Raw genomic sequence first — 26,737 nt, forward strand, 5'->3', positions numbered from 1 at the left:
AATAGTTCAGTCTTCCCCCGCTGCCGGATGGGAGAAGGAAGGGAGCGGCTGCCATTTTGGGCGAAACCATCCGCTCTCAAGAATGGGTAGTTGTAGGTTCCGGCGAGTGTGTGGACTGCTGGATGCGATTGTGTTACTCGGGAGCTAGCACGTTCTTGTCACCGACACCGTGCTTCGCTCGTTTCGGAACTCTTTCTTTCGTAACTGCGTTCCTTCGGGCTTGACGTGAGAACTACAGTGCGGGCGCCCCCCACCGCTGTAGTTTGGTTGGGCCCCCTGTCGCACGCACGTGGCTGGGCGCTAGCGGGCGCGCGGGGTGGCCTGGGAGTCGGAAGCGCGGCGCGGAGCCGGGCGAGGAGCAGCGCGGGCCCATGCAGGACGCGGAGAACGTGGCGGCGCCCGAGGCGGCCGAAGAGCGGGCCGAGCCCGCGCGGCAGCAGCCGGCCACAGAGCCGCCGCCGGAAGAGGAGCCGGCGGGGCCTGGCACACCCGAGGCGGCGCGGGTGGAGGACGCCGAGGAGGAGGCGGCAGCCAGGCGGGAGCCCGAGCTGAGGGCCGAAGCGGAGGAGGTGGCCCCCGGCCCGACCGCGTCTCCGCCGCCCTCCAAGGAGCCCGCGCCGCAGGCCGAACTTTCCGCCCCCGCGCAGGCCTCGGCCTTGGCGGAGCAGGTCCGCGACCCGCCTGCTGATGGCCCGGCTCATGCGTCGGCGGAGGAGGCTGGCGGACCCGAGGGCAGTGCGGCGGAGGCTGAACGGCGCGTGGTGGAGAACGGCGAGGCGGACGAGCCCTCCTTCAGCGACCCTGAGGACTTTGTGGACGACGTGAGCGAGGAAGGTAAGGCGCGTGAGCATGGCGGAACCTTTTGGCTGGTTCCGCTGTCCGGGCACAAATCCGGTGAGTGTGTCCGCGATAGTCATCCAGGGCGGGAGGGGTGCTCGCCTACAGCTGCTGTCTGCGTGCAGCGGGGGTGCGGCCCCTGCTCTCTTCTCTCCAAAGAAGGGCCAGAGACCTTTTAGGAGCTGGGTGTGTATGAGTAGTAGCAACTTGGGACAGAGCCAAGCAAAATGCTCCAATTCCCGGGTCCAGGACCCCGGAGCTGACCAACCAGACCTCAGAGTGCCGATTCGGAGGGACAGGTGGTGCAGAACTTGGTGCCTTTGTCTCCAGGCCCCCAGAAGTGTTGTCTCCGGAAACAAATTTAGAACAGTGCTAGGCAGAACCTGCCAAATTCTGATCTTCTCTTTTTTAAACCTATAGAGCAGACCATTACTTTTTCAGATTCTGATGATATTTTGCCTTTCCCACCGTGGTTGTCTTTACAGGGATTATTTCAGCTTTCAACCTAAGAACCTGCTCCTTATTTTTTTTGGTGGCGGGGAGGTACCAGGGATGGAACGCAAGTGTGCTTAACCACTGAGCCACATCCCCAACCCTTTTAATGTTTTCTCTTGAGACAGGATCTCGCTCAGGTGACTGAGCCCTCGAACTTGGAATCCTGCCTCCCAGTCACTGGGATTACAATCATGCACCACTGTGCCAGGCTCCCTTAAGTGACTTCTGATGATAGCTAATCATGTGTGTTTAGCCATTTTTAATTATTAAAGCTGGGAACACGTCAACCAATTTCTGTATGTATTGACTAGGTTAATACCAAAGTGGGAAGAGCAAGAGCATCACTGTTGATGTAGCCAGTGATACATACCCCAAGAAAATAGAGACAACCAAGTGTTGTCAACTTACAATTTAAACACTTTTAAGTGACTGTTATTGTCACCATTATTTTTTAACACTTTGATGAGATAAAACATTTTAGTATGAGAAGCAGAATATACACCACATACTATGAAGACTGGGAGCAGCTAGTCTGCCCCTCACCCCTGAGGAAGTGTGTCCCTTCAGGTGATTCTTACCAGACTTTTGCCCAGACTAGTGATCTTTTTAACACACTAGTTTTGTTTTTTTAATCTAACTTTTGGTTATAGGCTCATTTTGAACTGTGGCTATTTACTTTGCAGTCAAATTTTTTTTAAAGCATTCTTTAAGACCATCTAACTCAGATTTGACAGGGGGTGCTTAACAGTGCAAGGCCAGCTAGGCTGGGTGAAGTCACAGTGGGTTCCTGGGAGCCTGAATGATCCTGATGTGTGTACAGTGTTGTCCAGAGGGAAGAGGGGCTGAGGAGTTAGAATCTTTTTTTTTTTTTTTTTTTTTTTCTTTTCTTTTTTTTTTCTTTTTTGGTGGTGCTTGGGATTGAACCCAGGAATACTCTACCTTTGAGGTATATCCCCAGTCCTTTTTTATATTTTTATTTCTTTTTTATTGTTTTGAGATAGGGTCTCCTACGTTGCCCAGACTGCCCTTGAACTTGGGATCCCTCTGCTTCTGCCTTCTGAATAGCTGGGATGACAGGCCAGTGCCTCAACTGTACCACTGTTCCACGGTCACACTTCAATCTTTTTTTTTTTTTTAATTAATTGATTACTTTTTATTTATTTATTTTTGGGTATTGGGGATTGAACCCAGGGGTGCCAACCACTGAGCCACATCCCCATCCCTTTTTTTTACATTTTATTTAGAGACAGGGTCTTGCTAAGTTGCTGAGGCTGGCTTTGAATTTCCCATCCTCCTGCCTCAGTCTCCTAAGCTGCTGGGATTATAGGCAGGTGCCACCACACCTAGCTCATACTTTATCTTCTGTTCTGGCTAAAATTTGAGCTGCCTTTAGTGTTTGACCATTCAAAAATGTGAACAAAATTTCTGTCTTCTAATGTCTCTTCTTTGAGTCATGAAGTATTATTTACCTGAATATTTGCTATTTAGTTTTGAAATCCCCCCCCCCCCCCCGCCCGAGCCAGATGGGGAATCCTAGAACCAGGAATAACTAAGAGTGATCAAGATAGGTCTCCCATTTTATAGTTACTGCATTTACTCCCTTCCTAGGTAAGGGCAGATTTTTATAGGTTAGGTAGATGCTTTGAGCTTGTGGGAAGGAGGCCATAGTTTGTAAAAGCTTAGGTTTTTATTATAAGCCTTGTAAGTTCAGATCCAGCTTAACAGGCCTCTTAATTGTATGGTGAGCGTGTTTTAAGAGTAACCAAGAGATTCTACTACAGTTGCTTTCTTTTTTTTTTTTTTTTTAATTATTGCCATTTTTATTTCCTGTTCATTCTCATTGGTCTTTTTGATTCTGTTTTGAAACTACTGAATTTTGCTTGGTTCCATTACAGTTTCTACAGTAAAGATTTCTGACCTTGCTGTTTCTCCAAGGTGCCTCTTTCCAGCTTTTTTCCTTTTTTCCTTTTTTCCTGGTCTTCCTTTTTTGAAATTTAGGTGATAGCTACTTTTCACTGGGCAGGGAGCGATGCTGGGGTTGAACCTAGGGTTTTGCGTGTGCTCTGTCGCTGAACTATACACCACCATCAATTACATTTTTAAGGTAACATTTTCAATATCATTGAAAAAAGTGTTTGAATTAGTTAGGAATGGTTTATAATGGAGCTTGCCTCTTGAAATTAAAGATATTTTTTCCTTGGAAGACATTTTAACTTTTTTTGTGGAAAATTTCTCCACAGAAGTGGAGAAAGAATTTGCCTTTAACTTTTGAGAATGGAATACTTTATTACATCTGTCACATTTAGCGTGTTGAAATTCTTGAGTATAATAAAGAATTAGGGTATAGTTTTCAGAAGAACTAGAAATATGCATAAGAAGGCATTCTTCAGGTGTTGTTTAAAATCACCTGGTCATCTCATTTTGACTGTTTTGCTGATGTGGTTTCATCTGATGAGCATGCTTTGATGGCAGCTTTAAAAGGTATCTTCATTTTCCAATTCCTAGTAATTTACTGCTTTCTAGGCAAGTTACCTGAGTTTAGGGTTTATATAGAATGCATATTAAAAACATAGAATTTGGGGCTGGGCATGTAACTCAGTGGTAGAGTACTTGCCTAGCATGCGCCTGACATTGGGTTCAATTCCCAGGACCACAAAAAATAAATTTAAAAAATATGGGGTTTGCTTCATTCTGTCTGATACTCAGTTTTATTTCCCTTGTGCCCATCTCCGGCAGGCAGTCAGGTATTTTTATTGGCGCTGGAACTTTATGGTCCAAAGGGCTCAGGTCCTGAGATAAGACTCATACAAAATAACAGTCTGTGGGCTCCAGGCTGCTTTCTGGGACCTGTTTGTGATTATTTCTCATTTTTTTTTTTTTTTTTGCCCTAGTACTTTTTACTCATTTTTCCTTCTTTTTCTTTTATTCTTGCTGACCATTTTATGAAAATGAATTAATTCTTAAGAAATTTGAGTACCGAAGTTTGGGGTTTTGAAAACAGGTGGCAGGAATGTAATAAATTTTGAGTTTGTGGTGCAGTTATGGAAATAAGTTGTTAATGTGTGGAGCACATGGGAAGTCGATGCATACTGCTTACTTACTGTCTTCCACACATTGCTAAGCACTTACAGAATTAATGTCTGTAGATATTTGTGATGCCTCCCAGCTACCCTGTCAGACATTTTGCCAAATTGAAGATGTACTACTAAGAAAGAAAAATTGCTAATTAAACTCTCAGGGTTTTTTTTGTGTTCTGTAGTCTCCTGGTTTAAATGCTTGTCTCCCTTAGTACTGTCTTTCAAGAGGCTGTTGAGATATTGAAGTAATAGGAAGTAGCATTTGCTCTCTTGGTTCCTGGCATACAACTCTTAATAACTTTAGGATCTCCAATGTGTTTTTTTGTATGCTGACTGGGGTTCCTGGGGAACTTTGAGGTGAGGGTGCTGGTTGCTAGAGAAACCAACTGTAATTGTAGGGAGAAGGGCTGAAGGTTGAGTCCTTTACTAGTGACTGGTAACCCAATCAGTCATGCTTGTGTAATGAAGTCTTCATAAAAACCTAAAAGGACAGGATCCAGAGAGCCTTCACATAGCTGGGCCTGTGGAGTTGCCTGCAACTGGATGGTACACCCAGTGGAAGGCATGGCAGCTCTGCACCACACACCACGGATTGTGCCCTATGCATCCTTTTATCTGTATCCTTTGTAATATCCTTTATAACAAACCTATAAACATATAGTGTTCTCTGGATTCTGTGAGCACCTCTAGCAAATAGTGCTTGGTGGTAGGTTCTGACTAGAGAGGTGAGAAGGACTTACCCAAGCAGTCCCTAGCGAATCCTTATTGGATTCCCTGGTGTAAGACCAGATAGCTCACCTGCATAGGATAGCAGGCACTGGTCTGGGAACTGGAAGGTGGAAGGGGGAGTGTGTTGTTTTCACAAATTTCTCTCTCTCCTTTTTTTATTTTTTAATTTTTTAATTTTTTTTGTTGTTGATGGACCTTTATTTGTATGTGGTGCTGAGAATCAAACCCAGTGCTTCACACATGCTAGTCAAGTGCTCTACCACTGAGCTACAAATCCAGCCCGTTTATTTCTCCTCTTTTTAATTATTTTCTACCTCAGGTCACTAAAGAGGTATTTTTTCCTCCCTAAATTTTCTAGTAATTTGTATTCATTGAAACAAAAGTGTGGATATATCTAGCACCTCAGTATTTGTGTATTTGATAAAATCTTCTGGGCTGGGGAGATAGCTCAGCTGGTAGAGTGCTTGCCTCGCAAGCACAAGGCCCTGAGTTCGATCCCCAGTACCGCAAAAAAAAAAAAAAAAAACTTCTGTGAAAAGCCCACTTTAGAGCCCTGTGCTGTTAACACTGTAATGGAATTTTGCCCAGATCTTACTAGAAACCTTTTGAAATCAAGGGATCTTTGGAAGATCTGGTATTCGGTCTTCCAAGTTTTTTGCCTTGTTTGCATTTTGCATTATTAAAATTTTTTAAAAAATTACTTTCAAGTCTTCCATTATTGCCAGAATCATTGAACAGATCTTGACTATTTATAGTCACAATCAGAGGCGTACAGTCTTTGTGATTCTTCCACATTTAAATCTTGAAACAAGATGGGTCATGATTTTGTGTGTTCGTAATAAAAGCATTTAGATTAGATCATTGATTCCTCCCGTCCCCACTTGGCAGTCTTTTCACTAAGCTAATGTATTAATGTGTATTTGGTTTTAGAAAGGTCATTTGACAATTCTTTTACTCAAACAGAATTACTTGGTGATGTACTCAAAGATCGTCCCCAGGAAGCAGATGGAATTGATTCAGTGATTGTAGTGGACAATGTTCCTCAGGTGGGCCCTGACCGACTTGAGAAGCTCAAAAATGTCATCCACAAGATCTTTTCCAAGTTTGGGAAAATCACAAATGATTATTATCCTGAAGAGGATGGAAAGACAAAAGGGTGAGCCTGTATTCTTATCATTGAAGTGCCATGTGTGTATTTTGGTGTCTACATGTGATCATAACCTGTTGTGGGAGCTCACTGTGAATGAATGTACTGGGGGTTCATACTCAGGCCACCCCCAGCCAGAAACTCTCAGGAGCTGGATTTTGGTCCTGGGGACATCATGGAGGAGGAACATACAAAGTGACTGTTGGATTGGCTGCTGACTTGGGAAGAATCAGCCTGATGAGCCCATCGCTGTCCCTCACAATGGTAACAAGGGTAAGGGTCTGGCTGATCTGGATGCTGGCAGAGCTTCAAGAAAATTTTACATGTGGAGTTTTATGTCGATATTCCTTTATTCTACATTTTATTTTTTTTTAAGTTGTAGATGGACACAATACCTTTATTTTATTTATGTATTTTTATGTGGTGCTGGAGATTAAACCCAGTGCCTCACATGTGCTAGGCAAGTGCTCTACCACTGAGCTGTAGCACCAGTCCTTTTTTTTAACATCTCTGAAATGCAGTGCTTCTTGTAATCGAGATGAAAGTGTGGTGTCACTGCTTAATTAGCAGTTCTTAGTGTTATGGAAAAAAGTGCTATGTCTTTTAAAAGTAATGGTTCTGCAGTTTGCTTTTTCTGATCAAAATTAGATCTTTCATGTTGATAAGTTGTATTCTAATTCCTTCATTTTATTTTATTTTTTTGTGGTGTTGGGGCTTGAACCCAGGGCCTGGAGCCCTCTGCTACTGATCTGTATTCCTATCCCTCCATATTGGCAAATTTTAAACACTGTGATACTATTTTCTTTTATGACTTGCTCATTTTTCTGTTGATTAACATAATGTTTTAACAATTGTGTCCTCTACCTGTGTCCTATGCAAGTTTGTGCATCACTGTTACACCCAGGAGTCAAGATTTTTGAACTTTGTAGAGTGCCTGCCCCTGGTTCACTGGGTGATGTACTGTTTGGTCCATTGTCTGCTGCCAACAGTTTTGGGGAGTTTGTTTACTGCTTCCCAGTCTTGTCAGATCTTCTCCACCATTTTTTTGTGTAAATGTTAGCCTTTGAGAGCACAAAGTCATCTTATGGGAATGGGAGGATGATGAAGTTCAATTTTTTAATTAAAGTTTTGACGTTTTAAAAACTACCTAGGATAGTTTGTTTCTGGAAAAAATACCAAGTACAGGTAACGCTGCTGACATTTTATGTTTTGGGGAAGTAGGCTGAAGGATAACCTTTTTGACCAGGAGTTTTTGTGCTGTATGTTTACTTATAATGAACATCCTCTGAGGTCCTCTAATTTTGCATTTCATGCATAATAGTAGACTTTTTTTTTAACAACTTTATTGAGATAATTGATACCCAGCAAACTTAACATCATTTTAAAGTATAAGATTTGGTAAGTTTTGACATAGGTATACACATCTTGAAACCACCAAACATTTTCTGTATTAGCTACTCATTTTTCTATAGTTTATGACGTTGAAGGTAGAGACTTTGGATCCTCTAGTTAGGATTTCATTCTTTTTAAGGAAACTATTTGGCCTGTCAATTGTACTTGTTTTCTCTTTTGACTGCCTAATTTTTTTTTTTTTTTTTTAATTGAATTCAGGGACACTTTACCACTGAGCTACATCCCCAACTCTTTTTATTTTTCACTGTTTTTCAGGGTCTTGTTAAGTTACTGAGGGCCTCGCTAAGTTGCTGAGGCTGGCTTCAAACTTGTGATCTTCCTGCCTTAGCCACCTTAGTTGCTGGGACTGCAAGCTTGTGCCACAGTGTATGGCTATAGAGTGCAATGCTGAAATTGCTCACTTTCACACTTCAGGTATATCTTCCTGGAATATGCGTCTCCTGCTCATGCCGTGGATGCTGTAAAAAATGCTGATGGTTATAAGCTTGATAAGCAGCACACATTCCGGGTCAACCTCTTCACCGATTTTGACAAGTAAGTTTAGACTTGACTGTGGAACATGAATGTTAATGTGCCGGTGTAGTCACCCTTCCTCAGTGGGTGCTAGTGGCCTTTCAGGCCATAAATGTCTTGGTTAAACAAAATGAACAGTTTTTTTTTTTTTTTTTGCGATGCTGGGGATTGAACCCGGGGCCTTGTGCGTGTAAGGCAAGCACTCTACCAACTGGGTTATATCCCCAGCCCCAAAATGAAGTCTTGAGTCTGCACCATGCTCGTGTCCAGCAGCTCCCCTAACCAGTGCTAATACTAGCAGACACTTATCCCTTCCCCACCTTTGGGGTGGGCTGGGAGGGGTGCAGCACTGCCTGGGCTTGCACTGTGTTCTCTCACCCTACCCAGTCATCAGTGTGTGCTGCTCAGCAGTGTCTGTTCTCCAGGTATATGACGATCAGTGACGAATGGGATATTCCAGAGAAACAGCCTTTCAAAGACCTGGTAAGTTGTATAAAATCCATATCTAAATACATAAAAAAAATACTGGATATCTTGATTTGAAGTTTTATTCTGTGGCAGTTAAAGATGTTCACAGAGGTTATCATCTCTCTAGGAGCAATGGTTACGAATGAGTTTTTCTTTGATTAAAGTTAACACAGTGCATTAAATCCCTCTTTTTTTTTTTTTTTTTTTTCTTTTCTTTTAAGGGAAATTTACGTTACTGGCTGGAAGAGGCAGAATGTAGAGATCAGTACAGTGTGATTTTTGAGAGTGGAGACCGTACATCGATATTCTGGAATGATGTGAAGGACCCTGTCTCAATTGAAGAAAGAGCAGTGTGTATTTGCATCCCATGGGTGGCACTTAACTTTTGCATTTCCTTAACAAAGTAGAACTTTGTTTCCATCAGAAACTAACAAAAGAGCTGGGGGTCTTGGTGTATGCCTGTAGTCCCAGGGGCTTGGGAGGCTAAAACAGGAACATTGCAAGTTCAAAGCCAGCCTCAGCAACTTAGCAAGGCCCTAAGCAACTTGGCGAGACCCTGTCTGTAAATAAAAGTAAAAAAAGGACTTGGGATGTGACACAGTTGCTGGGCGCTCCTGGGTTCAATCCCCAGTCTTCCCCCTCAAAAAAAGAAATTAACAGAAGAGCAGGTGATGTTTCTTTTTCTTTGAGTTAACTCTTTGAGAACAACTTCTTTTATTCCTCTTCCAGCTTTGAAACAAGTCCTGAGAAGTATATGGTAGATTCACTGACCCTACCTTTTTCCACAGAGATGGACAGAGACATATGTGCGTTGGTCTCCTAAGGGCACTTACCTGGCAACCTTTCATCAGAGAGGCATTGCTCTTTGGGGGGGAGAGAAATTCAAGCAAATCCAGAGATTCAGCCACCAAGGGGTTCAGCTCATTGACTTCTCACCTTGTGAAAGGTAAGCTGGTAGAAACAGGCAGTTTTTATATTTTACCTCATTAGCCTTCTATGGCTAACTTCTTTTTTGGGGGTGGGGGCTGGGATTGAATACAGGGGTGCTCTACCAGTGAGCCACATTCCCAGCCCTATTTATTTATTATTATTATTATTATTATTTTGGGGGGCAGGGTGTACAGGGGTTTGACCTCAGAGGCACTTGACCTCTGAGCCACATCTCCAGCCCTATTTTGTATTTTATTTAGAGACAGGGTCTCACTGAGTTGTTTAGCGCCTTGCTTGCTAAGTTGCTGTGACTGCCTTGAACTTGGAATTCTCCTGCCTCAGCCTTCTCAGTAACTGGGATTATAGGCATGCGTCCAGCTCTAGGAATGATTTTCAAAGCCTTTTTATCTTGTGGTAATTTCAAAATTAAAAAGGAAAATTGTGGGAAGAATACAAAGAACTCCTATATACTTTCTCTACTGGAATTCTCCAGTTAGCATTCAGTTATTATTACTTTGTCGTTTTCTATGTGTATGTGTATGTAAAACATTTTTACTTGAACTATTTGGAGATATAGTATTTTCCACTTATTTGTAGTTTCACATTATTAGAGTTTTATTTTGTTACTGTCTTATTTATAAATTTATCATAGATAACTGTGCAGAGAAAAGATAAATATATATATGTGGTTTGGTGTGAGGCCTTAGGCATCCATTGAATTGTCTTGGATGGATCACCTGCAAATTAGGGAAGTACTGCAATAAGTTGAAGTATCACATATCTTTACCCTAAATGTGCATCCCTAGGAATAGAAAATTCTTTTACCTCATTGCAGTTAGTTACTAATGTCAGGAATTTGGGAAATTGAACACTGATTTGAGACTTTTTTTGTTTTAGAGAGTACCATATTTCAGTGTGATTTTTTTTTTTTTTTTTTTTTTGGTACGGTAATGCCTCATATAAGGATAAGTTCAGGATCTAGTCCAAGGTCTAAGTCGGTTTTTTTGCAGATCCTTTTCCCTAGGAAGGAATTTTTCTCATGTCTGAGATTGTCCATGTGGCAGAAGCATGTGTCAGAAGCTGGAGTGAAAGGAAAGCTTAAAGGAACCCTTATTAGGCTTCTCAGAGCTCACCTCAGTCTTTTCTTGGCCTTTAGTGCGGCAGTTCAGCTGTTACTTTCTGCAGCAGGCAAGCTTGTTTCACTGTGGGTTGCTAAGAGCACCCAGGAGTCCTGGTGCTTGTGCTAAGTTCATTCCTTTTTTTCTTTTGCACTTTTAGTGTAGAAATGTTCTAACACAGAAAACTGCCTTAGGTTGTACCTCATCCAAAATGCTCTGGATCAGAAGTGTTCAAGATTTCAAAGTCGTTTGTTGTTTTTTTTCCAGGTTTTGGAATATTTTTGTGTATGCATAATGAGATATCTTGGGTTTGGAGCCCAAACAAATGAAAATCATTTGTTTCATGTATACCTTGTGCACATAGTTTGTAGGTAATTTTATATAGCATTTTTCAATGTGATTTTATTTGGACTACAACTTGTCACAAGAGATCAGGTGTGGGATTTTCCTCTGTTGGTGCCCAGAAAGTTTTGTTTTGGAGCCGGGTGTGGTGGCACACGGGGCTGTGATCCCAGCAGCTTGGGAGGTTGAGGCAGGAGCATTGAGAGTTTGAAGCCAGCCTCAGCAATGGTGAGGTGCTAAACAACTTGGTGAGACCCTGTCTCTAAATAAAATACAAAATAGGGCTTGGGATGTCAGTGGCTCAGTGGTTTAAGTGCCCCTGAGTTCAGTCCCCAGTACCTCCAAAAAAAGTTTTAGATTTTTGGGACATTTTAGATTTCAGGTATTCTGATTAGAGGTAACTCCAACTGTATGAGGAATTGTAGTAAAAACTATTTATATTTAATGGTTTCTTGTTTTGCCATACTCAGAGTTTTAAAAAATATTTTAAAGTAATGGACATCTAATATTCATCACTATAATATAAAGATATTTTTCTATATAGTCACAATTCTGTGTGGTTTTTTTTTTTTTTTTTTTTTTTTTTGCGTTGCTGGGGATTGAACTCAGGGCCTTAGTGCTTGCAAGGCAAGCACTCTACTGACTGAGCTATCTCCCCAGCCCCCACAATTCTGTTATTAACATCAACTTCTTTGCTGCTATGACCAAAAGACCTAATAAGAACAATTAGAGGAGGAAAGGTTTGTTTTGGGGCTTATGGTTTTAGAGGTCTCACTCCATAGATAGCTGGCTTCATTCCTTGGGACTTGGGGTGAGTCAGAACATTATGGCAGAAGAGTGTGGTGGAGGAAAACAACTCAGGACACGGCAACACAGAAGCAGAGAGAGAACTCAACAAAATCAAAATATACCTCAAAGGTATGCCCCCAGGGACCTTCTCCAGCCACACCCTATCTGCCTACAGGTACTACTCAGTTAATCCTATCAGGTCGTTAATTCACTGATTGGGTTAAGTCTCTCATTACCCATGGTCATTTTACCTCTAAACTTTCTTGCATTGTCTCACTCATGAACTCTTGGGGGACACCACATATCTAAACCATGACATCTAACAACATTATTATTTAATAACATGTAGCACCAGTGCATACTCGGTAACATAGTTGCAAACTCTGTACCTGGACCCAGTTAAGGTGTAAGTGTTGTGTGTGGTACTTCTAGCTCTGAAGACATCTTTCCCCGTTTGGTTTTGTTTTCATATTGACTTGTTAAGACAGAATTAGATACCCCAAAAACTTTTTTGTCTTCTGAATCAGTCTCATTATTTCAGGCAGCATTTAACTTATTCAGTCTTATGTTTTCTGTAAACCGAGTTCTGATGGATATTTCTTAAAATTGATAAAATAGTTTTTACATAGTGTATTTAGAGTACCCATTCATTCCTAAACATTTAAGTGTGTCTGGAACAAGATACTTGATGTTTCTCATTTCAGTAGCAATATGTTCAAATTGATAAACATTTAGCTTGAGACATACAGGTGTATGAGTCTTTACATCTCCTGTGAAGCCTTTCTCAAGTTCCTTCAGGCAGTTAGTTCCACCTGTATTCCTGTAACTTGCCATGTTAAGTTATAATTAATTTGATTACACGTTTGTCTATATCCACTTGAACAGTTTTTCATTCATTATTGGTAAAATGCTTGGATGGTTGGATTCTTTTATTATATAGATTGCAGTGGGAAAAGTCTGTTTTTAGTTAAGGTCTTCATTGATTGCTGTAGTTTAAGAACAGTCCGAAAGGTCCTTGAAGAATGTCATACCTGATGGTAGAGATGACTAAAGCTGTCACACTTTTTAACATTTTTTTATAAAACTTTTTTTTTTAATGTGGTGCTAACAATCAAACCCAATGCCTCACATGTGCTGAGCAAGTGCCCTACCACTAAACCACAACTCCAGCCCCTCAAGCCATCATTTTTAATCTGGCTGATTAATCTGTTGTCAGAACCACACCAGGAAAAGATGCAGTCCTTGAAAACCCTGAAAAAAATGTTTGCCCTGTCTTTCTCATTGTGCTTGCTTGCTTCTGCTTTCCTACCACTCCTGCTTTCCTACTGCTCGTTGTAAAAAAGGACAGAATGGTTAGGAGATTTTCACTGTGTGTGAACAGGGACCAAGTACTATGACTGTAGACAAATCAGCAGTCAGGTGAATAATTGCTGGGGGAACCCCAGGCACAGATTTTCCCTTTGGAGGTATACTTGATTCCCTTTGGAGGTACACTTAATTTCTGAACCCCGTGTCCATGTGTTTTGCTTACCTGGTTGGTCTTAATTAACAGTGTTGAAGATGCCATGGGAATCGCATACTACTTCTTCCTCTGGGCCAACCCACTCAAGTAGACTCTCATTTGGGGTGTGAGTAGTCTGCCCTGCTGGTCTTGGTGGGGATCTTATTGTTGGGGTCTCTTGCACCGCTGGTACTGAAAGTGGATGAATGCCTCACACCTGCAGAGGCTGTCTTCTCTCCCTCCCTTTGAGAATGCTCTTTGAGGGATCAGAGAGCATTCTCAGGGGAACATGGTATATGGGAAAAATGCTGATTCTCACAAGTCTTGACTGCTTGTTCTGGATGTCCTGTGCTTGTGACTTCCTATAGCTGTGCTGGAACTCAGCCTTCTTACCCATGGAGGGGGACACACACTCTTTGTACATCGAGTTGTAAACTTCACATAAGCTATTTTACGCCATCTCCCTCTTTTTCAGATACCTGGTGACTTTTAGCCCCTTGATGGACACTCAGGATGACCCTCAGGCCATAATCATCTGGGATATCCTTACTGGGCACAAAAAAAGAGGATTTCACTGTGAAAGCTCAGCCCATTGGCCTATTTTTAAGTGAGTAGACCAGAGGAGTAAGCTGTGTGTAGCTTTTTCTTTTTCATTGAGGTAGCCTAGCTCTTCTTTTTTCTCCTTAGGTGGAGCCACGATGGTAAATTCTTTGCAAGAATGACGCTTGATACCCTTAGCATCTATGAAACTCCTGTGAGTGATTTTAAGAATCTATAAGACTGACAGGGTGTCTATTGCTTGAAGTTGTCAGTATTCTTGCTCAAGGATGTAGTGTCTTTTCCTTTACCTGGTGTAATGAGTAGAGGGCGGAACTTAACACACATACCAGGTGCTGTGCTTTCCCAGTTTGTCATGTTCTGGATGGAAGTCTTGAATGGTGTCTGTCATGACTTATAGTGCTATAGGCAGTGGCTTTGGAAGTGTGTGTTTTGCTTCTGGGTAGGTGGGAAGTGGTTTTGCTATTCTGCCTGTTACCCTTGATGCTTACACTATTCCCCAGGCAGACTCACAGTGAGAATTCTGAACCTTTATAAAAAATTGTGTATATCATTGAGGCATTGGCATGATCTGACTCAACTATAATCCTTGTTTGTTTGTTTTGGGCAGTCTATGGGTCTTTTGGACAAGAAGAGTTTGAAGATCTCTGGAATAAAGTAAGTGAAAATTTCTGTTAGATTGGTGTGAGTGTGCTCTGGTTGCTCTGACAAAACATTATAGACTGGGTGGCTTCAAAGAACAGAACTGTATTTTTCTTGGGTCTGGAGACTAGATGTCTGAGATAAGGGACCTACATACAGATTTGGTGTCTGGGCTTCCTCATAGGTGAAAGTCTACTCCCTAACTTTGCCAAGTAACCAAGTTAATTTTCAAAGGCCCCAACTAATGCTGTCCCTTTGGGAATTCACATTTCCAATACATGAATTTGGGGAGTGAAACCTATAGTGGATCACAGCTGGCTTGCCTTGCTCCCCCTTCTTTAGCACTCCATTCTTGGGCAGTTGGAGGACTCCACTCAGTGCTATAAACAGCAGAGGAAGGGGAGACAGCCTGCTAAATGCCTACTAGGTTGTCTCTTCTGGGACCTCCACTTTAAACCATTGCTCTTACTCACGGTATTTTCCCATTCTTGTGCACATAATGAGCCCAAATGGTCTTGGACCATACCTGTCTTTGAACTGGAGACTCTTGGGGTTCAGAGACTTTGGCCTCTTAAGGATGAACATTGGATGAAAGATCTTCCCTATTGGTCCAGTGATCTGGGAAGTGGAGTATGTAGGCATCAGTGAACCACAGTTTGTTCTCATTGTCATAGACGAGCATTCATGTTTTTATTCATCTGAATGTTCTTGCCACTGTAAACTACCAGTAGTCCAAGAATTGACATATCTTAACTACTTTTGATTTTTCCATTTGGTGTAATTTGGGCTTATAATTAAAAGTAAAATCAGGACTTGACTCCCATTAAATATAAAACAGAATTTTGCATGTAAAAAAGTTTTTTGGCATAGATAAAACTCATGGATCATTTGTTACAATAGCCACCTTATGGAGTGATTTATAGGGAAGAGGATTTGCCTTAATTAACTTAGTTTTCATATGGCTAAATCCATTAGCCTAAAATTGACTTTATTTGGCCCTGTTGCAGCAGTACTTGAGTGGGATTAGTAATATGTGTGTCTCTTCTTGCCAAAATGAGTATAACAAAAAAACCTCAGAGTCATAAGGACAGCTAAATTGTACACACAGTGCCTATAACAGTCTGGAACAGAACTGTGCACAGTGAACTAGCTATAAGTTTAGTGGTAGCTGGTCAGGATGCTAGTGTAGAGCTTTTATAGAATAAATGAGTTCTGTTCTCTTCTGCTGTTCAGTTTTATAATCATTTAATCTTTATATAACATTTTTATTTTCTTTGTCCTGCAGAGATTTTTCTTGGTCTCCTGGTGGTAACATAATAGCCTTTTGGGTCCCTGAAGACAAAGACATTCCAGCCAGGGTAACCCTGATGCAGCTTCCTACCAGACAAGAGATACGAGTTAGGAATCTATTTAATGTTGTGGACTGCAAGCTGCATTGGCAAAAAAACGGAGATTATTTGTGTGTTAAAGTAGATAGGACTCCAAAAGGAACCCAGGTAAGTGGACATGAGAGGGAACAGGTTATTTCTTGCACTTGGTTGTAAATAAGCTGTTCTTTTTTTTTTTTTTTCCTGCTGGGGATTGAACCCATGGGCACTCAACTACTGAGCCATATCCCCAGCCCTTTTTCTATTTTATTTAGAGATAGGTTCTCACTGAGTTGCTTAGGGCCTTGCTAAATTGCTGAAGCTTTGAACTTGTGATCTTCCTGCCTCAGCCTCCTGAGCCACTGGGATTATAGGCGTGCACCATCACACCTGGCATATCTGTTCTTTTATTTGGAGGATGTTAGCAGAATATGTTTATTGTTCAGATTTTTGGGTAATTTTCAGCCCCACTTGAGACCAAAAGTGGTTAGCTGACATGCCATGGTAAGAACTCTTGACACAGTCATCTGAGAAATACAACTTCTTTTCTCCATGAAATACTTTCTGGTCTGTGCTTATTGTCTTTGACGTGGAAACACTGGGGGAAATGGAGGTTTTAGTCTTTTTTGGGGGAGTGGTGGTGGTATCAGGGATTAAACCCAGGGGTGCTTAACCGCTGAGCCACAGCCTATATTTTATTTTGAGACAGGGTCTCACTAAATTGCCGAGGCTAGTCTTGAACTCATGATTCACCTGCCTTAGCCTCTTGGGTCGCTGGTATTACTGGCATGTACCACTGCACCCTTTGGTCTTTTAAGCCTGTTTTTTTTTTTTAAATAGATAGTACACTCAGCATTCACAGGAATACAGTAGACTATAGACACTGAGCCTCTTTCTACATTGGCAGTTGACAGGAATGTATAATTTTGTTTTTAAACACATTTTCTTTACATAGTATTAAACCCAGATTTTTTGTTTGCATCACTTTATTATTTGCCTTATCAAAAAATTACCTGAATTTTCCTTTTAGTGGAATTATTCATCTTCCCTTTCTATTAATTTTTTTTCTTAAGATGCAGTTAACACATGATAAAACTTGCCTTTTAGTGGTAATCCTTAGTGGTAAGCCAGTTCAATGGCTTTTAGTGTATTCACAAGGTCATACAGTCACCACTGTTAATTCCAGACCATTATCTTCATTCAGAAAAGAAATGGAGTACCTATTAGCAGTTGCTTTCCATACCCTTCCTCACTAGGACCTGCTAGTCTACCTTCTGGCTCTATGGATTTTCCTGTTTTGGATGCTTCACACAGTCTGTGGTCTTCTGTCGGCTTTTTTTTACCTGGCATCTTCACATTTCATCCATTTTGGCATGGATGAGCATGTGTCAGCATCCATTCTCGTTTATGGCTGAGTAATACTCCTTTTATACACTTGTGGCTGTTGGCTCTGGTGAGTAGTGTAGTGCCCTGCTTTTGAACACATTACTTCTTGAAGATCCCGGTGCAGGTTATTCCACTATATCAGTATTTGGTCCCTGTTGATGAACCTTTAGGACATTTGGGAATTTCAGTAGACAGGACAATGTGAGTATGACCCTTAGTGCATTTTCCTTGAAGTAGAATCTGGGTTAGCATCAGTGCACGTCTCCACTGTTCTGTTGTAACTGCGTTTATACTCCTAAGCCTTCAGGAATGTTTCCTCATGAGAGAATTTTAATCCCATCAGGTGTTTGGGGGTGGTTTACTAGGTTTAAATCTTCTCATGCTTTTAATTTCCAGAATGTCACACCCCCCCCCCTTTGTTTTCTATTCAGGGTGTTGTCACAAATTTTGAAATCTTCCGAATGAGAGAGAAACAGGTACCTGTGGATGTGGTTGAGATGAAGGGTAAGCTTCATTTTACTGTCTTGTGGTGGGGTGGGCCTCCTGTGCTGTTTCGCCATTGGCTTCTGCAGCATTCAACTGACCCCCTGAGCGATGTGAGATGATGTACTCTGAACAGACAGCTCCAGACCTGAGCACATGGAATTGCAGTGATTTTGTCCTTTTTAATAAAAAACAGCATTTAGGTTTTATAAGTGCTGGTTAAACTTGCCCTACTTTTCCCCCCATATCTTTGTGATCTGTAGCACCAAAGCCAAGAAGGTTAATTGTTCTCATATTTAAAAAAGAATGTGTGAAGGATGGATTTTCATTCCACATTTAAGACACATCACAAAATGTGTCTCATCTTAGAAACAAAAGTTGTTCTTGATGTAAGAAGAGGCAAGAGTTTTTAGTTTTTGTTTTTTTGTAACCTTAAAGGATACATGTGTATCCTTTGGTTTCTTGAGTGAGTTGCTTGCTGTATGGAGGATTGTTTCTTTTTTTCTTTTTGTTGCTGAGTATTAAGCCTGGGATACTTTACCATGGAGTTATATGTTTAGTCCTTGTTTTAATTTTTTTTATTTTGTAACAGTCTTTAAGTTTCTGAGGCTGCCCTTGAACTTGTGATTTTCACAAAGCTAACTTTACCTCTTTTAAGATTAGAGGTTTCGACTCATGGAAAATATTTAGTGCTGTTTCTTGCCGTTAGCTGGGAAATTTATCACGTTATTTTTTTTTTTTTTTTTTGCCACGGAGAACATACAGAAATGAGAAAATGGTGAAATGTGGCCATTGTATTAGGGCGAAAAGGTCACTGCTGTATGGCAGTGAGTATAGGAAGTCCTCAGGCCTACCAGACGTTGGCCAGTCTCACTGTGGGTGTGACTCTTAGGAAAGCAAGAGTTCCTGGGATCAGAGGTAGAGTTTTACCTAAAGCATCTCATACAAATTAGATCAGCTGCTTTTGTTGCCTACAACAAAGTCTTGTGTTGCCCAGTCTGGCCTGGAACTCCAGGGCTCAAGTGACCCTTCTGCCTCAGCATTAGAGTGCTTCAGGCATGTGCCACTGGGTCCACCTAAGTCCGTTGCTTTTCAACTCTGGTAATGAACAATTGCCTTTTCTTGTCATCACTTGTTCTGTGGGCCTTCAGATAAATATAAGAATTTGGGGGGGCTTTTATCTGGATGATTAGCAAACATCTTGTTTTTAAATATCTTTTTGGTTATTGATGGACCTTTATTTTATTTATTTATATGTGATGCTGGGACTCAAACCCAGGGCCTCACACATGCTGGGCAAGCGCTCTACCACTGAGCCGTAACCCCAGCTTCTGAATAGTGAACATTTTAACTGATTAGAATGTTCTCATAAATGATCACAGAGTATGCTAACTTTTTAAATTGGTTGTAGAAACCATCATAGCCTTTGCCTGGGAACCTAATGGCAGCAAGTTTGCTGTGTTACATGGAGAAGCTCCACGGATATCTGTCTCCTTCTACCACGTGAAGAGCAATGGGAAAATTGAGCTCATCAGTAAGTGGCCTGACCTATTTTGGGCCTCCTTGTCTTGACAAATGAACAGAGGTGATAGGATTTGGTTTTTGCCAAGAGTACGTGATGGACTGACCTAGGCACCCTTCTGAGCAGACCTGAGTTTGATATAAATAAGGCAGCTGTGGATTAGCGAGGCTGGGATGACTTATGGAAGGACATTTGTCCACAGAGCCTAGGATTCTGTGCCCCTGGCTTTTGTTGTAACTTGGGGTTTCTAAGACCCTATCCTCTTTCATTGGTCTGAATAAAATTACATCCTTGAATCGTTTTTAGTGCTTTGCATGGGGGTCAGCACACACTAGGGACTCCATTGGCACCACCCTCCACAGGACTGTATCCCAGGACTCAAAAGGGGTTTCTGTACCTAGGAGTAAACTTTTTTTTTTTTTTTTTTTTTTTTTTTTCCCCCGGTACTGGGGATTGAATTCAGGACCTTGTGCTTGCAAGGCAAGCACTCTACCAGCTGAGCTATCTCCCCAGCCCTAGGAGTAACTTCTCAGGACAATTCTGTGCAAAGTCTAGTTCTCACTTTGCTACAGCTTAAAGTGTTTTTGCTAGGGTTAGTTGCTGTGTGTTTCAAAACTGGTTGTATTGTTCTCTTGTATATAAAAAAAATTTGGTGGGGGCTGTTTTGTGGCTCACTGGTAGAGTACTTGCCTAGCATGTGTGAGGCAGTGGGTTTGATTTTGAGCACCACATGTAAATAAATAAATAAAGGTCTCATTGACAACTTAAAAAAATATGGGCGATCACAGGCTATCGGAAGGCTTCTCATTCTTTGTTAAAAAGACATAAGGAAAAGTGTGGTCTACCTTCTTTCTTTTGTTTTTGGGGATGGGTACCAGGGATTGAACCCAGGGACACTTAATTACTGATTCACATTCCCAGCCCTTTTAATTATTTACAAACTATTACTATTATTATTATTATTATTATTATTATTTTGGTACCAGGGATTGAACCTAGGGCCGGTAAACCACCAAGCCACATCCCCAGCTCTTTTTTATATTTTATTAGAGACACGGTCTCACTGAGATGCTTAGGGCATTACTAAGTTACTGAGGCTGGCTTTGAACTCTCGATCCTCCTGCCTCAACCTCAACTGGGATTACAGTTGGGAAGATGATAAACCTAGTTTTATAAACACACAACTAGAAGCTATTGGAGTCACTAGAATAACCTTTGGTCTTGGGGTCATGTCTCTGATATCTGATGGATACCATGGACTCTCCATACTTGAGCCGTGATGATGAACATTTACAACTCTTCAACTAATTGCCTTCTGGGGAAAAAAAAAAAAAGTACCTTCGAAGAACCCCTGTGCTCTTTTTTTTTTTTTTTCCTTTTTTTTTAAAGTTTGAATCACATCTTAGATGCACTTAAATGATGGATTTTCTAAAACAGTTTTTCAAAGATGACCAGTGGTATGGTGTGTGTGTGGATTCTGGATAGTCCATTTTTATCAGACCGAGCCTAGAGCAGCAGTGATGTGTCTGGGCTGTAGAACCATGCATAGGCGCCTCACAGGCACCTTCTCTCCTTTCAGAAGTGTTCGACAAGCAGCAGGCAAACACAATCTTCTGGAGCCCCCAGGGGCAGTTCGTCGTGCTGGCTGGTCTGAGGAGGTGGGTCCAGAGGTCCTGTTTCTGTATCTGCACCCTGACCCAGGTCTGTAGGTTGCAGCAAGCTCTGTGTCCTCTGGACTCTTGCTTAAGAGATGGAGTGCTATCATTCAATTGTGTCTGTCACTGTCCCAGACTTGGGTGAGACCCGGCAGATACTTTCATGGATGGGTGTGAGCATCCTTTTGTGATCAAGCAAGGACCTTCACAGCAATCTAGTTATCCTCATGTGAAGCCTCACATCTCCTAGCAGGACTACTGTTTAATTAGATAGTTGTGTGATTATCTTTTAGCAGTGAGAATTTTTAAATGTCTCCCTCACTTCCCTGTCAAACCAGTTGAATGTTTAGAAATAGTAGTGATGTTTATTTAGCGTTTTGCGCCTCAGTTAATATCATTGTGTTGCTTATTTCCCCTGCTGCACTGCAGAGTTGTTACTCCACTTTGGGAAGTGTGGTTAGCCTTGTTGCACTTCCTCTATGGTAGTGTAGTGTCTGTAGGAGATTGTTACTCTGGTCACTTCCTTGTCAACTATGAGGCAGCTGAGGTGAAAGTTTGGGGGTGCCGACACTCCACAACCAGCAGCAGTCACCTGCTTCCAGTTCCTGCATGTCACCATGACCCTCCTGCCTCTCACAGCAGGAAAGCAGGGATGATTATGTGGAGTCTGACTGCTGTGTTGTCTCCACAGTATGAACGGTGCCTTAGCATTTGTCGACACTTCCGACTGTACTGTCATGAACATTGCAGAGCACTACATGGCCTCTGACGTCGAGTGGGACCCAACTGGGCGCTATGTGGTCACCTCTGTGTCCTGGTGGAGCCATAAGGTAGGGGGGGCTAAGAAGCCTCAGTAGCAGAACCAAACGAACCTTGTGAAGCTTGCTGTCAGTTCATCATCCCAGGTTTCAAGGAAAGAGCACTGAGTCTGGTACCAGCTCTTTTCCCAGTCTCATCAGAGAACATTGGGATTCTTGTTTTTAACTTTCTGAAATGATCTGTCTTTGACAGAAGAGCTAAGGTTGGTATCAGTGAAAGAAGGGTTCAGGGATTATAGAAAAGGTAGAGCCTGGTACAGGAGCAACATCTGCCTGTTTGGGGGAGAATCTTATCCTAGGCCTGGGATTCTGGAGAGGGGTGAGATTGTGTTATTCACACACCTTTTGGGGGGAGAGTAGCCATTTCTTTTCTTTTCTTTTCTTTTCTTTTTTTTTTTTAAACCCATATTGGGGCTGGAACCCAGGTCCTCCCACATACCCAAACCCTCTACGCTGAGGTACATACCAGCCAAGCAGTTTCCTCTAGAGTCTCACAAAAGATCCATAACCTGAGGACTTCTCAAGGAGCATTTCTGGCTGCAGGGCCTGTCTGCAATCGCACAAGTACTTCTCTGCAGAATCTCCGATTCCCCCCATCTCACCTCTCAAGTTCATTGTGCCGGGTCTTCCAGGGACTTCTGTTTATATTTAATGACTCTCTTTTGTTGATGTATTGACATCTATTCCACTTGATACAGATAGAGCCTATGCAGTCAAAGAGGGTGATTCTGTTTAGTGAGGCAACAACACGTTAGGAACACCAACTTCCCAGATCTCTCTGGGAATAACATCTTGAGTTACAGTCTCTGTTCAGATTAGGGTACCTGGCCCATGACCTGTGTTCAGACCTGTTCAGCTGTCACCACAGTGAGGCCCACCTCCACACCTACTTAAGATCCTGTAAACTGCTGACCACTGTTTTAGGTAACACACTTAGCTCCAGAGTGATGGGACAGTGAGGAGTCACACTAGCACATGAGCTAAGGCACTGCTTCCTGCATTGAGGAATGAAAACTCATCCAGGCACACTGTGACCAGTGATAGGTGACTTGCATTCTGGTGCAAGTTTTATGTTGCAGCAGGAATAAACAGGCTTATGCTTTCTTAAGTACTCTGTATACTGCATCCTACAGTTTGTCTGTCTCTGGTTTGTTCGCCGTCTTGTTTACCCCTGCTGAGGGGCCCTTGTTTCTTTCCCTATTGGATCTTGGGTACCCAGAATGTCATTGTGTAGCTGCTGGGGTTGCTGTTGTGTGCAGTGAAGGTTCCAGGGTATTTTGTTTCCCTGCTGGAGCAGTGACTCACAGCACACACTGTGTTGTAGGTTGACAATGCTTACTGGCTGTGGACATTCCAAGGACGCCTTCTGCAGAAGAATAATAAAGATCGCTTCTGCCAGCTGCTCTGGAGACCGCGGCCCCCCACACTTCTCAGCCAGGAACAGATAAAGGTGTGGGGTCTCTCCAGGCTCAGTGGAAGCAACTGTGGCATTAAAGGAAAACAATTGTTTTTTCCTACAATTGCTGGGGTGGTAGTGGAGGGTAGAAACAGAATATTTGTGGATGGTCCTTTGAAGAGATGCAAGAACAGTAGAGACTAGATGGAAAAGAGTAGTTTCAGGATTGTCAACATAAATTTTGGGGTCGTTTTGAGGAAGTTCTGCATTAACTGGGATGGGTGGACAAAGATGCCAGGGGCTTTTAACAGCCTTTGTGGGATTAGAAGATACACATCTGGGATTTACATAATTGTGGTGAAGTAGGCCAATGGTATTCAACCAACACTAAGAGGAAAATAGAAATCCAAGGAAAAGGTCACTCAGGATGAAGTGAAAGGGAAACCAGTGTGCCTCAGTGCCCCAGATGCTGTATTCTAAAATCACTGAGGAGTTGTTTCATGTTGGCAGGTTTGAAGGCTGCGTTTGTGGTTCTTGCTTTGAATGTTAAACCCTGAGTTACTTGCTTTTTGTTTCAGCAAATTAAAAAGGATCTGAAGAAATACTCCAAGATCTTTGAACAAAAGGACCGTTTGAGCCAGTCCAAAGCATCAAAGGTAAGGCTCACTCTTAGAACTGAGAGGAATGCTAAAGGCTGCTTCCATGGCACGGGGGAACCAGTGTGGTGGAGAGGAGGGGGTGTCTGTCTCCGTGGGACAGGTGGTGGCACTGCTTCTCCCCTGGACACTGACCTGTTCTGGGGCAAGGCAGTGGTGTAGGCCAGCAGCTTTGGGCTTGGCGCCACACCTAGAACAGATGCTTGACCTTTGCCCTGTTGCTGGCTGGCTTTTCAAGTTTGGGTTCAGGGAGCAAGGACAGAGGAAAATCCCTGAGAACAGACATGTTCCTTGCATGGAGAGTTCTCTGTAAACGGAGTGGTGGGTACATTGCACAAGATGCAGGTTACTTGTGGCAGAATGCTTTCACTTTGGTTAAGCTAAAACATGAAGATGAGTGTTAATTCTGTGACTTTCCGCCTAACTGTACTTAGGAATTGGTGGAGAGGAGGAGAACCATGATGGAAGATTTCCGGAAATACCGAAAAGCGGCCCAAGAACTCTACATGAAGCAGAAAAATGAACGTCTAGAACTGAGAGGAGGTAACAAAGGTTCTGAGGGTGTCCAGAAGTGGAGAGGACTTCCCAGCCCACGGATGGTGTGACTCCTTAGTGCAGTGTCTCTCTCCTACGCCGGGCTGTGGCTGTAGTTTCCGCAGCTTTCTGTGAGCATCCAGGGTCAGCACACTTTGTCCTCTTAGGTGTGGACACTGACGAGCTGGACAGCAACGTGGATGACTGGGAAGAGGAGACCATTGAGTTCTTTGTTACTGAGGAAGTGATTCCTCTTGGGAACCAAGAGTGACCTGAGCACTGTGTGGTAAGGCCATCTTGTTGCTTTGTTCCGTGTTAGAAAGTGCTTTGTTGAAGGTGGAGTGGGTCTCAGGGTCAGCCAGGACTTTTGTGTGTGCAGCATGGAGAGCAAGTTCAGAATTGCTCTAGAGACCTGACCGCAGCTGCCTGGCCAGTTAGGTGAAGGAGTCATCAGACACCTTGGGTTATGAATGAGGTTGATGGGAAGAGACAAGGGGTCCAGCCTGATCATCTCTGGAGGGCTTCGCTAGTGGACATCCTCAGGGTGCCCACAGGAAGAAGAGTTGAACATAGCAGTTGCACCTCCCTATGCAAGTCATTGTCAGTTGAGGCAGAACCGCTTAGTGACCTCTCTTGTCCTTGCTTCATGACTGTCTAGGGACAAAGGTACTAAGCTGCACAGTGATTTTGTGCTCTGTTGCTATGTAGCTAACTGCAGTGGGCCATGGACTCAAAGGCTGGAGTCTGCACTGGGGGCTACCGAAGTGCCTGCTCCCGTGGTTCACCTATTCCTTTGTTGCAGCATCACCACATCGTGCCCTGAAGCAGAGGCCACCCTTTTGCAGAGAGCCTGCACAACTCTGAATCTGCACCTGTGCTTTCTCTCACTCTGGGCTGTGAATGCACCTGGGATTCTTCCATCCTGACACTTTTTTGTGCCTTCAAACCCCTGGTGTGCACAGTGGGGAGGTTTCGAGGCACTGCTTTGGTTTTTCTCATCTGGGTTTTGTCAACCACCAGTGTTCGCCGAGCAGAGTCGCGCGGTGCTCCTATCGTCTCCTCTCCTGCTGCGGTGGTGTTCCGGGGGTTCCACCTGCAGCTGAGCTGGGTTTTAGTTCAAGGACTCACTGTTCTCTACATGGGCCAGTGTTGGGTGCATCCTGGAGACTGGCAGGGAGACAGCACACTGCCTGTGTCCCACCAAGCTCAGCGGCGTCATGGCCATGGACCCCGCAGTGCAGGTGTGGCAGGTTCTCTCAGCAGGTTGAATGTGGAAATAAAGCAACCCTGTATGAAAAAGCTGTCTTTTCTCCTCTTTGCATGTAGGTAAGCGTCTTGACTCTGGTGCCTCTATTCCCCTCTCCCAGTGCTAAGGGTCTACAGCCAGGCCTGGTCCCCACAGGGGAGTTGGCAGTCAGTCATTCCACACATACACTTGGCTTGCAGGGAGCTTGGTGGCCAGCTCGGAGAACCCAGTCTCCCTCCTGCTCTGTTGCCTTTCCAGCCATGTGTTGGTCCAGTGGGTCCAAAATAGTTTCTTCAGTTTTTTCATTTCTGAGCGGGGTGGGGGGCCGAGTGCATGTCTTTTTCCTGACGAGAACCCTTTAGTCTTTCTGGGGTTAGACAAGTTAGAAAGTTTGTATTGAGTGCATCAGTTCAACCACTGTGATATCCTCAGAATATTTACTTTTACTGTTGAGAAGGGAGTGAACAGATCCTTGTGGTTTTAGTCATTTTCTCTGCAGTGTCCTGCCACCCATCTGTGCCTTGTGATATTGCTGTCTCTCCAACCTCCTTCCCTGCATCTCATGGAGCCCAAAGTTGTGCTAAAATAGCAGGACACATGGGAGGGATTTTCTAGGACCCACAACTATGTGACATCTGCAAATGTAAGGCATGCTTGAGGTGGTGGGATAGGCTGATTACAGGGCAGGGACAGAGGCCAAGTGCTGCACTTGAGATGCTCAGTTGGCTCCTGAGAAGTTGAAATGAAGCCTTGCCCCAAGCTCCTCACTGACTGTCCTCAGTGGAGCTGTGCCCCAAGCTCATCTGTGGCCTTTCATGGAGGCTCCAGGGTGACTGGGTTTCCCTGGGTTGGGCAAGGGGCTTCGTTCCTTTCCCTTCATGAGCCTTCCTCTTCCCCTCTGGTGTCTTGAAATTGTGTCTGCCATGTTTCATCCCATGCCCCTCAACACCCATTTTTTATAGTATTCCTGTTCGCTCTCCGTGCTTCAAACTCTAGAATGCTCTTTTCTAATTTCATAGCAATGAGAAGGCACACTGTTCTATCATTAACAGGTTTTTAAAACTTGAAGATTTTTTTCACTGTTTTAATTTGTAATTGTTTTACATGATTTGTAA

At 43.0% G+C, this 26,737-nt stretch overlaps 1 protein-coding gene across 1 annotated transcript; it reads left to right on the top strand.

Annotated features, from left to right (window-relative positions):
- Positions 1-300: 300 nt before the first annotated feature.
- On the top strand, positions 301-26,577 carry EIF3B (eukaryotic translation initiation factor 3 subunit B). Its single transcript, XM_079120162.1, has 19 exons — positions 301-834; positions 6,102-6,294; positions 8,113-8,232; positions 8,637-8,694; positions 8,901-9,029; positions 9,468-9,625; positions 13,835-13,966; positions 14,047-14,113; positions 14,528-14,574; positions 15,845-16,055; positions 17,744-17,816; positions 19,207-19,329; positions 20,897-20,975; positions 21,664-21,802; positions 23,115-23,240; positions 23,765-23,842; positions 24,277-24,385; positions 24,544-24,662; positions 25,179-26,577. Exons 1-18 carry the CDS (start codon positions 372-374, stop codon positions 24,645-24,647), a joined length of 2,409 nt encoding a protein of 802 aa, XP_078976288.1. The 5' UTR covers positions 301-371; the 3' UTR covers positions 24,648-24,662; positions 25,179-26,577.
- Positions 26,578-26,737: the final 160 nt, after the last annotated feature.

The sequence above is a fragment of the Sciurus vulgaris genome (assembly GCF_902686455.1).
Source record: "Sciurus vulgaris genome assembly, chromosome: 18".
NCBI classification, from domain to species: Eukaryota; Metazoa; Chordata; class Mammalia; order Rodentia; family Sciuridae; genus Sciurus; species Sciurus vulgaris.